Genomic DNA, 12543 nt, shown 5'->3' with positions numbered 1-12543 from the left:
AGTAGGGGTCAAATAGATGTCTGCATGCGTGATCAAGATGGAGGACAAAGTGATGGAACGAGAGAGAGAGAGCAGTGTAAGTGAAACAAATGATTATGACTGTTACTTAACCAAAAATGCATCAACCTAAACTACTTGTGCTTGTAAATTCAATGAGCAGCAATCGAAATGTGAAAGAGAACGTGCATGAAGCTGTGGTAAGGAAGTGCAGTGCATGAGTGGATGACAAGGAAGCATCTAACGTAACAGTGACTGTATTGCAGCAATCATCAAGTGAAGAAATGCGTGTTTTTGGTGGCTAGCTATGGGCTGCACCCCAATCTTCAAGAAAGATGGCAGTGAGTCCTAACACCCTTTTTGTTGGAGCTCCAATGGACTCTATCTATCCTCTGCTACACTAAATGACTGTAAACAAACTCACCATAAGCAAATCCTATTTACTCATGAAAAAGACCAACTCATCAACTTGTAATTCGAATTGCATGTGTAAATGGAAAGCTCACAATGCTACAATGAAATGGAAATAACACTACAACAGAGGGGATCTATGGCTCTCAGGTTGGGCCCTAACCTGAGAGCTATAGTCTCCTTAAGAAACTCAGAACTAGATCACAAACTGTCTTCTTTATTCGTAACTGATATCATGCCAAATTGGCTTACAAAAAGGAACGAAAACTGAACTATGCTCCAAAATTACAATAGCAATACGAGAGGTTCAACAACCTAACCAAGGCTAAGGTCTCTATACTTATACAAAACGATGCTCCAACAAGTATCCATGATTCTAGGAGCTCGGCTGTTCAATCTATAGTTTAACTGCTGATCCTGTAGGATGATCATAAATGCTGTTTCCTGTAGAGCAGTTTTGAACTGCTGTTCCTGTAGAACAACTGGCTGTGTATTAAGCTCGGAGGGAGGATGGAGTGGGGCTCGGAGTTCTTGGTGAGGATCACGAGGAATGCCCCCCAAGACCGTGGACAACCTCTCCTTACGTCAGCAATGCCAACTCGTTGTCTCCTTGCCACCTTTTCATTGTCTTTTGCTCCCTTTTAATGCCAAAACCTGGAATCACAATGCATTAGCTACGTAGATAAAGTGCCTATCCTTTCTCCTACAAACAACATGAATAAACTAAGAAGTGTATGCATAAACAATAAAAATGAATGGTTTGAGCAAGCAAAATAGGCCAAAATGAGCCCAAATTGTACCAAAATTGGGGCTCATCACCAGACCCCCAATTAGTCGTTCCATCTTGTCACATGCCAGCAATTCTCTAAGGTTGTTGAGACCACCTACCTCCACCTCCATGGGAAGCCTACTTCTTGCCATCACGACTGCCATGCGTTCCAACACTCAGTAGCTGGGAGCAGGCAATAGTCTTTCCACCCTGACGCATCTCGACTGCCACCATTACCAAATGCTTTGAAGGATCCAACCTCGCCTAGTCCTAGTGACCTGAAATGCCTAGTTTGGAAAGGGGGAGGAGCAACCATGATGCCAGGAGGGTCACATATTGAAAAATTTAACAGAGCGAAATCCCCCAACAGTCTTCAAGGTCTGACCCACTGAAACTTGCATAGACCTCCACACCCAAAGACGAGATCTGCCTTAACCACAATTTTCCGCAAACGACCACATGCTACAGCCCAGCTACCACCTCTCCGCCAATTGAGAATGGCGGTGAGAACGCAAGCTACCTGAGAAGGAGAAGGAACGAGAAACTCACCCGAGGCCGACGCTCCCCAAGAAGCCTTGTGTGTCCGACACAAAATTGTCGTTGTCTAATACTCCAAAAAGGTGACTCCTCTATCTCCATCGAACATAGAAAAATGCCCACGAAACCACCAAGCGTGCCAGTTTTCAGACAAAGCACCAGAAATGAAGAATCCCTCGCACAACCATTGCCACCCCGAGAAGCACCACCTCCAGAGCTCATGTGTTGTATACTTTTTCCTCCAAATGCCTCGAAGAGACCAACTATTTGCACCTTCCAAAATCCATCGAAGACATAAATACCAAGTTCCGCCAATTACCCGTATTAGCACTATGTAAGGGTAGTAAAACCCGAGGTGCCTTCGGAGCAAAACGATAATGAATTCACACAGCAAATATTGCACGAGAAGATTAGATATTTCCACCCAACGCTGAAAGCCCACCACCGACTCTTGCACTTGCTTGCAAAATACTGATTAGGAGCCTAATAAAGAATGAAATGCAAACACAAATGTCGTCTTGCTGAGCCATCCCACTCGTTAAACTTTCACTAGCCACATTCGTTGAGACAAGACAAGGTTTCACGCGATCGCATTTACAATTGCAATTACACTTCCCATTACACTAAAGAGTGGAATGTCAGTCCTCCACCAAAATTCCAATTATTAATGATCATAAAACTCAGTGGCTACGTGCTCTGAGATTCTCACCCCATCCAAAAAGAATTTCTAGACTTTAAAAAACCAAAACACATTTATTTTTATTAATAAAAATCTCTTCTAATTCAAAAATATTTACAAAAATATTTGTTTTACGACTAAAGCTAAAAACTTCATTTACTTCAGGCACGCAATCCGATATTCTCACCCTATCCCAAAAAAAAGAGTTTCTAGACTTCAAAAAACCAAGGCACATTTTTTTTATTAATAAAAATCTCTTCTAATTTAAAAATATTTAAAAAAATAATTTTTTTACGACTAAAGTTAAAAACTTCATTTACCTCAGGCACACAATTGCTTTACGTGATCGCACATGTTCACCCATACGATTTTTTTTTTGTGTAATGAGAAGATGTAGAGCATCACTCTTTGATATTTAATGTTTATCCTTTTAACACAACACTCGGTTAATTATAATTTTTTGAATTTTTTTTTTTTAAGTTATTAATAATTAATTTATTATTTTTCTATTTTTAATAAATAAATTTAAGGTGAGAAAATTTATCATAAGTGAGTTGTCAAATTAGTATTAAATAAAACTACTACATTTGGAATAACTTATTAGTGGTCAGTGAAGAGTAAGCTTTCACTCCACCCAAATACCTTAAATCTTGGATCATTAACTATTTAAATCTTGAATTGTTAACCTGTTTCCTTAAATCCCAATGAAACAAACTCTTAACTAAACAAAAATTTTAAAACAGAGTCCAAACCCTCTTCTTCTACCTACCTACCCACTCTAAATTAGACACTCGAACTTAAAATTCTATTAAAATTTTGCATTGTATGAAAATTTTTCGAAATAAAAAGTGCGAGACTTCACTAGACCAATCTTGACGTGAAATGCTTTACTAGTTGCGTATCCTTTCGTAAGTTGATTTGCTACCATAAATGAATCGGGCCAGCCTACCGAGCATTCGCATGTGGTTGTGCTCTTGTCCATCCTTCCTCGCACACAAATTGCACACTCGCTTGCAGAGTCATGGCTGCCCAGAGCCGGATGGAGTTGGGTTCTCTACCCAAATTAAATGATCCAATGCATCGCCTAATTCAACATGACAATGCTGAGGATGGAAGCAATTTCACAAGTGATCGACGTGGAACCAAAGTCCCGCTTTCCCCTCTCATCTATCTCTCATAAAGGAAAACGAAAGTGGTTTTAGTTTGTTTGTTTCTAAGGCAGCTACCAGCCTTAGTGGGACTAGCAGCTCTGCATAGACACTAGATTTCCCGATAACACTGAGAATCTGCTCAGTTTCAATTGGTCTTCAAGTATGATGAAGAAGATGAGAAACAACTAGGTCAAAAGTGGAGTTATTTTCTAGCAAATGAAGTAGTGGTGGAGTTGCTATAATCAGTATCCAAGTGGGCGATTGTTGGGTGTGGAACCTGATTATCTTCTTTATTGAAAGGTCTCAGTCGGATGTATACCCCAAGAAGACTGTACCCACGTCCACACGGGGGGGTGCAGGGGGGACTTGTCCCCCCTGGGGGATGCGGGGGGACTAATCCCCCCCGACTGGGGGGTCGGGGGGCAGTGCCCCTGAAGCTAAAAATAGATGTAAAATTGCCTTGTAAAAGTCTAGTAATTTCTAATCAATATAGGCCGTTCATTAAGCAGATGATCTGACGGTAGAAATTATGTTTAATTTAGGGGTTTTTTGCCCTAGAAGGCAACCCCTCACTATATATGAGGGAATTGTATTGCGTCTATGAATATCTGTATTCTGAGTGAGGAAGAGAGAGGAGATTGAGAGCAAAGAGGGTGTTATAGAGGATCTGTTGTAGGTTGTATCTCTTCAGTTTGCTGGATAATATAAAAGGAAGGATTGGTTGTTTCTCTGTGAACATAGCCCAAACTGGGTGAACCACGTATATCTGTGTCTCTCTTGTTTTATGTGTTTTCTGTGATTATATTTAGGCAATATTTTATGTGTTCCATTGCTCCGTAATATATAATTTTCTAACATTCTATTCATTATTTCTTTAGCAAAGGCCCATCTCAATAAATATCCATAATCCATGCCACACCACCAAACATTTATCACAAATTTTGGTTTGAGTTGGAGTTCATACACAATCTTTCAAAGATCCAAAAACATGGTCAAGGAGGATATAAATTAGGACATGAGCATTAATACCTTGGTCCAGGAAGATGAACACAAGTTAGTCATCTTAGGGAAAATCATGCTAATATCAAAGTTATTTCCTCCTCAACCCAAAAAAACCTTGAATTTTTAATAAAATTTTAAGTATATTCTTAGTTGTAATTACTAATATTCTCACTTAATTAATGATTTTACTAGTTACTTGGTCAAAATTTATAATCCTTTTATAAAGAGTTTCTAGACTTTTTTTTTGTAAGTCGATATTTTATTCATATGGTAAAAAAGATGTACATCCAGTAGAGAAAAAGCAAGTGGTCTCACCTCGATCAGGTTTTTTGACCAATGTTTGTAGCAAGTGACATAAATACAAACAAAAGGCTAAGGACATCATTCATAAATTAAAGGGCCAAGGGAGCCAAAAGACAAACAATATATAAAAAACACCTGATAGCATACTAGTCATCCGACGTAAAGGAAGTTGGGTTATCTGGGGCAGTTCTTGGAGGTGGCGGAGGGCAGAAGTTGAATTGGATGTGCCCTTTGAAGTCTGCCAACCAAGTCTCCAGCTTTTCCACTTTTTCTGCAAGGTGGTTTTGGCCTCGCCAAATCACCACCACTCACTCTCTAACCTGAAAGTAGTGCATCATGTTCAAGGTGGCCACCAACTCAACATGCTCCTCCCTTGAAACTCGTTCAACCGTATCCACCAGATCTATCATAGATTGAATTAGTTCCCGACAATTCTGTAGAAAATAATGTTGAATTACCTACATGTTGGGAGTTGCAGGCCAACCAGACCCCCAATTAGTCGTTCCATCTTATCACATGCCACCAATTCACTAAGGTTGCTGAGACCTCCTACCTCCACCTCCACGGGAAGCCTACTTCTTGCTATCATGACTGCCACACGTTCCAACACCCGATAGCCGGGAGCAGGCAATAGTCTTTCCACCCTCGCACGTCTCGATTGCCACCATTACCAAATGCTTTGAAGGAACCAACCTTGCCTAGTACAAGTGACCTGAAAAGCCTGGTTTGGCAAGGGGGAGAAGCAACCACAATGCTAGGAGAGTCACATATTGAACAATTTAGCAGAGCGAAATCTGCCAATACTCTTCAAAGTCTGACCCACTGAAACTTGCCTAGACCTCCACGCCCAAAGACCAGATCTGCCTTCACCACAATTCAACCCAGACGACCACACGTTACAACCCAGCTACCACTTTTTCGCCAATTGAGAACGGCGGTGAGAACACAAGCTACTTGAGAAGGAGAAGGTGTGAGAAACTCACCCGAGGCCGACGCTCCCCAAGAAGCCTTGTGTATCTGACATAAAATTGTCGTTGTCTAATACTCCAAAAAGGTGACTCCTCTATCTCCATCGAACATAGAAAAATGCCCACAAAACCACCAAGTGTGCCAGTTTTCAGACAAAGCACCAAAAATGAAGAATCCCTCGCACAACCATTGCCACCCTGAGCAACACCACCTCCAGAGCTCATGTGTTCTATACTTTTCCCTCCAAACGCCTCCAACGGACCAACTATTCACACCTTCCAAAATCTATCGAAGACATAAATACCAAGTTCCCCCAATTACCCATATTAGCACTATGCAAGCGCAATAAAACCCGAGGTGCCTTTGGAGCAAAACGATAATGAACTCACAAAGCAAAGAGTCGCACGGGAATATTAGATATTGCCACCCAACGCTAAAATCCCACCACCGACTCTTGCACTTTCTTGCAGAATACTGATTAGTAGCCCAATAAAGAATGAAATGCAAACACAAATGCCGTCTTGCTGAGCCATTCCACTCATTAAACTTTCACTAGCCACATTCATTGAGACAAGACAAGGTTTCACGCGATCGCATTTACAATTGCAATTACACCTCCCATTACACTAGTTCAGATAAAAAGAATAGGATGTGAGTCCTCCCCAAAAATGCCAATTATTAATGATCATAAAACTCAGTGGCTACGTGCTCTGAGATTCTCAGAGCATCCAAAAGGAATTTCTAGACTTTAAAAAACCAAAACACATTTCTTTTTATTAATAAAAATCTCTTCTAATTCAAAAATATATTTTTTTACGACTAAAGCTAAAATCTTCGTTTACTCCAGACACACAATCCGAGATTCTCACCCTATAAAAAAAAAAAAAGTTTCAGGGCTTCAAAACACCAAGGCATATTTCTTTTTATTAATAAAAATCTCTTCTAATTGAAAGATATTTAAAAAATATTTTTTTCGACTAAAGTTAAAAACTTCATTTACGTCAGGGACACAATCGCTTTAGATGATTGCGCATGTTCACCTATACGACTTCTTTTTTTGTAATGAGAAGATGTAGAGCATCACTCTTTGATATTTAATGTTTATCCTTTTAACACAATACTGGGTTAATTATAATTTTTTGAATTTTTTTTAAGTTATTAATAATTAATTTATTATTTTTTTATTTTTGATAAATAAATTTAAGGTGGGAAAATCTATCATAAGTGAATTGTCAAATTAGTATTAAGTAAAACTATTTCATTTGGAATAATATTAGTAGTTAATGAAGAGTAAGTTTTTAACTATTTAAATTTTGAATTGTTAACCTATTTCTTTAAACTATTTAAATTTTGAATGGTTAACCTATTTCCTTAAATCCTAATGAAACAAACTCTTAACTAATTAATTTTAAGAGTCCAAACCCTCTTCTTCTACCTACCTACCCACTCTAAATTAGACACTCGAACTTAAAATTCTATTAAAATTTTGCATGGTATCAAAATTTTACGAAATAAAAAGTGCCAAACTTCACTAGACCAACCTTGACGTGAAATGCTTTACTAGTTGCGTATCCTTTCGTAAGTTGATTTGCTACCATAAATGAATCGGGCCAGCCTACCGGGCATTCCCATGTGGTTGTGCTCTTGTCCATCCTTCCTCGCACACAGATTGCACACTGGCTTGCAGAGTCATGGCTGCCCAGAGCCGGATGGAGTTGGGTTCTCTACCCAAATTAGATGATCCAATGCTTCGTCTAATTGAACGTGACAACGCTGAGGACGGAAGCAATTTCCCGCTGGAATCGATCTTAGCTTTCGAACACAGAAACCAAGCGCAAAAAGACGATGGATCCTTTGGTCACATCAGCAAAGGAGGATGGAAAACTATGCCTTTTATCATAGGTGAACTATTAACCATATTGGTGTAATGTGGTGTCATTACAGTTATTACCAGGGGCTGTGTGAATATGGCTAGGTCAATACCTGCTCTACCAAAAAAATCCTTTTCTTTTTATAATATATTTGGCAGATGATTTTAAATTTTGATGGGTAGTACAGTTGATTGAAACCCTACTGAAGCTATTAACCTATTGGCCCCGTGTCATGAAGCCCGGGTTCAATTTTCTTTAAATTTATCAAAAATCAAGTTACTTACGGTAGAATCGCTACCAAAAATATATATAGTAGGTTTTTGACTTTCTCCATGAAGCGTCATGCGTTGCTGCTATGGTACAAGTCCTCTGCCAAGTTCATCTTGCCAGTGTGAAAATATATTGAGGTTTTGGCTCATTAAATATTACCTTGAGCTCTGTGGAATTAGATATCTGAGTGTGTAGATTTTCATAGTTTGAATTTAGATGGTACATAAATTGTTTCTAGAAATAAATAACTGTGTAGAGTATAGAGAATATCTACAAGTTTCAAGAACTGTGAACTGTGTATAGGGAACATCTAGATGTTTCAAGTTTGTAACTCAGGATGGTGATGGATGGAGAGTTAGTAGACGTTCCCTAATGGATGAAGTGTTAGTAGACGTTCCCTACAGTTATTCCCAGAAGCAATTAATCTACTAGGATTGAGTGTTAGTAAAGATTCTCAACACTCTGCACAGTTATTTCCGGAAGCAATTAATCTACGATAACTAGGATGAACTGTAAGTAGACGTTCGCTACACTCTACACAGTTATTTGCATAGAGAGTTAATCTACAATAATAGTAGCCAGGTACAAGTGGTCTGCTTCTCTTTCTGCTGCTAATTTCGTTTCGACCTAATTTGTGTAATCTGACTAGTTTTTCGAGATTCTATTTCTCCTCGGCCTCTTATATTTCATGTTCCCGAACGTTAGATTCCTGGTAGCACAATTTTCTATAATTGTTTTACTGCAGTACAACAAAGATAACTTTATCAGGGTATTACTTTATTTAACTTTATCAGTTTCAGCCCCTCAAATTATTCCATGGTTATACCTCTAAATTTCATTGTGAAGAGTATGGTACATCCTCCGATAAGGATGGACATGTTGTTGTTTTCTTCTCATAGTTACAGAGTTTGTTTTCCGTGTATGCCTTTAATTTGGCGGTATCTTTTATAATAAGAGTTGGATTCGTTCGTGTTGAAATGGCAGGAAACGAAACTTGTGAGAAATTGGCATCTCTGGGTTTGTCCTCAAATTTGATTGTCTATTTAACAAACAAATTCCACATGGAAAAAGTGACAGCTTCATACGTTATTAACGTGTGGTCGGGATCGACGAACCTTACCCCGCTTCTAGGCGCGTTTCTCTCAGATTCTTATATTGGCAGATACTGGACTATTTCTCTTGGCTGCATAGCATCTGTCATCGTATGTTGCTCCTTCTATGGATCACTGTCTTAGGCTCTAGCATTAAAAAACATTTAAAGATGTATGATGTCGAAATCAATTGTTAGCAATATTGGGTAATTTGACATAAACGTTTTAAGTTGTTTGTGTTTCGAATGGCAACCTGAACCTGCAGGCAGTAAGTACTCTGTCTGTGTGGCATGAAGGGGAAAATGTGTTCCCCCCACAGCCATCTAATCTGCTGTGTTTTTTTGTCAAGGGAATGGGTCTTCTATCACTTACAGCCATATTTCCACAGTTCAGGCCGCCTCCATGCAACGTCAATACAGGAACCCCTTGTAAACTTGCAACAGGAGCTCAAAATGCCTTGCTCTATTCCTCCTTTACAGTGATGGCCATAGGAGCAGCTGGTATCCGACCGTGTTCTGCAGCCTTTGGAGCAGATCAGTTTGATTACACAAGCGAAAAGGGGAAGAGAAGTATAAAGAGCTTCTTCAACTGGTATTACTTTTCATTCACCATATCGATGATGGTGGCTCTCACAATCATAGTATATATTCAAGATAATGTAAGCTGGAGTTGGGGTTTGGTTATCCCCACCAGTCTCATGTTTCTTTCTGTCGCAAGCTTCCTTCTGGGGACGAAGCTCTACATTCGTATTAGACCAGAAGGAAGCTCATTCACCAGCTTCCTTCAAGTATTGGTTGGTGCAGTAAGAAAGCGTCATTTATCGTTGCCTTCGCAAACATCTGACTACTATGACCCACCACAGATTGGAGTTCTCAAATCAAGGATGGCTCTTACAGACGAATTCATGTAAGCTCACCTGACAAAAAGTATGACTGATTTTGCAGTATATCTCAACTGTTGGTGGTCGCTATGATTGTTTTTAACAGAAAATATATAGAACATAATATAGCAGTAATCCCTTTTCTTCATTATGAATGGTTCAATTGATGGATATTGGGTACCTATTTTTCAGGTTTCTAAACAAGGCTTCTATAAAAATCCCACAAGATTTTAAAGAAGACGGGTCCGTGGCCTTTCCATGGAGATTGTGTAGTCTACAGCAAGTGGAAGAGCTGAAATCAGTGATAAGGATAGCGCCCATATGGTCAAGCACGATCAGCATATTTGTGTGTACAGCACAGCTCCACACATTCTCGGTTTTGCAGGCAGAGATGATGGACAGACACGTGGGCAAGCACTTTCAAATCCCTGCAGGATCATTTCCAGTCTTCAGCATGCTAGCGCTCACCTTGTTTTTGCCCATCTACGACAGATTTATCGTGCCCTTCTCCAGGCGAATGATGAAGGATGGCAAGGGTATAACAATTTTACAGAGAATGGGGATTGGAATGGCCCTCGCGGTCATATCGATGGCCTTCGCGGCGACTGCCGAAAGAAAGCGGCGGAGCGTGGCGTTAAGCCAGGGTTTCATGGAACCCGGAGACGTGATTCCGATGTCAGCACTGTGGCTGGTTCCTCAGTATTCTGTGGCCGGTCTGGCAGAGGCGTTCAGTGCAGTCGGAGAGATCGAATTTCTGTACAGTCAATTCCCCGAAAACATGAGGAGTATAGCGGGCGCACTCTTCTACTTGTCCATGGCTCTGGGTAATTATCTCAGCAGTCTCATTGTGAGCATTGTGCATAAGACCACCGGTGGCCCCGGTCACCATAATTGGCTGGCGCAGGATCTGAACATGGCCAAGCTCGATAACTTTTACTGGCTAATAGCGGGGTATGGGACTCTCAATTTGGTGTATTTCGTCATCGTTGCTCGCTGGTACAGATACAAAGCCACCGTTAACGATCAAACAGCCGAGATATCCATTACTGGGCAAGATAAACAGATCTCACCTCCTGCATAGGCTACATATGTGTACTTTTTTCATGCAAAACAATAGTTATTCCTAACAAATACTCCATGTACTGTTACAGTTATGCTATCAATGCCTTAGAAACGATATATAGCTAGTCTATTGCTAAAATCCGGGGAGCATTTAGTTAGCATTCGTTCTATGGTTACAAGTCTTCGAATCATACATTCCTTTTTGCTAATTTGGTAACGATTCTGAATACAAATTATTCCTGTAATCAGAATTTTAAATAGCTGCAGGATCGTGTTGGATTTATTTTGAAATTTTCATACGATGGTCTTTTTACTCAATTAAAAAAGTAATTTTTTATTTTTTTATTTTGATATTTCAATATTTCCTATTGAAGTTGTCTTAATTTTGATATTTCCTTAATGAAGTTGTCTTAATTTTTAAAACTTAATAATTTATAATGGTATAATAAAGTGGTCAAACTCTTTTCAGTGGTCAAACTTTCTTATGACTTGGATTCATGGGTTGCAGTGTATGTACTTTTAATTTTTAAAACTTAATAATTTATAATGGTATAATAAAGTGGTCAAACTCTTTTCAGTAGGTCAAACTTTTTTATGACTTGGATTCATGGGTTGCAGTGTATGTACTTTATTATAAAATGTTTTTATAAAGAATATTTTGATAATGAGAAGTAGTTTTTTTATAATGTATAGATTTTTCTTTTATTAAACGATTTAAGGAGGAATTTAAATCTCTTAACTTATAAGTCAATATCTAAAATTTATATCATAATTTTATTATCAATTTTTTTATTTTTATTGGGTTTTATGCAAATATAAAATAAAGTAATCAACTTATTATATAATGATGAATATAAAATTGTTAAACATATACATGGTAAACATATAGGATGAATGATAAGCTTGAGAGTGTTGATAATGATATACATTTTTAGTACATGGTGTGACCGTTGGACTCCTTTTCGCTGTTCAGCTTCCACACCAACCCTTAGAGGATTAGGTGTCCAACATTCCCCCCTTAATCCGAAGGGGTATGTATGAGTCGAAGAAGAGAGTTGTAATACAGAATGTGCAAAAATGCATGGCAGCACTAGGCTGAATGTGCTCTCTGAAATGTTTGTATAAGGTGGGTGGTTTAAACATGACTAGCGACACTTGAATGCTTAGTACAGTTCCCATAACTCTTCCATGTCTAGCGAGAAGCTGAGGTCTTCTGCTAGAGGAAGTGCTTCTGATGTTTTGAAGAGGTAGACCTTCAACCATGAAAAGGAGGTCTCACCCCGCATAAAAGGGAGAATCTCAACCTGAAAAGGGAGGTCTCAACCTATGGTGGTTTGAGGATTACCACCAACTCTGGAATGCTTAATGCAATTCCTGGAACTCTTCCAAAACTGGCAAGAAGCTGAAGTCTTCTGCTAAAGGAAGTGTCTCCAATCCTTTGAAGAGGCATCAACAACTGAAGGCATACTCAAGGGCATCTTTGCTTCTAGTTACAACTCTGAATCTGGTATGGCAGGTTGTGTCTCAGGCTTGCTTGATGTGGCTTTGAAG

At 39.2% G+C, this 12543-nt stretch overlaps 1 protein-coding gene across 1 annotated transcript; it reads left to right on the top strand.

Moving 5' to 3' along the window:
* Positions 1-3414: 3414 nt before the first annotated feature.
* LOC149142993 (protein NRT1/ PTR FAMILY 2.9-like) lies at positions 3415-11011 on the top strand. The gene is made up of 5 exons (XM_089451645.1): positions 3415-3545; positions 7605-7720; positions 8944-9161; positions 9400-9956; positions 10123-11011. The coding sequence occupies exons 1-5, from the start codon at positions 3415-3417 to the stop codon at positions 11009-11011; spliced, it is 1911 nt and encodes a 636-aa protein (XP_089307771.1).
* The last annotated feature ends 1532 nt before the right edge of the window (positions 11012-12543 follow it).

The sequence above is a fragment of the Pinus tabuliformis genome, chromosome X, assembly GCF_031772625.1.
Source record: "Pinus tabuliformis cultivar Carrire ecotype Pingquan chromosome X, CPIR1, whole genome shotgun sequence".
Classification (NCBI taxonomy): domain Eukaryota; kingdom Viridiplantae; phylum Streptophyta; class Pinopsida; order Pinales; family Pinaceae; genus Pinus; species Pinus tabuliformis.
The sequence above is the reverse complement of the archived record's forward strand: the minus strand, read 5'-3'. Positions and strand labels throughout refer to the sequence as shown.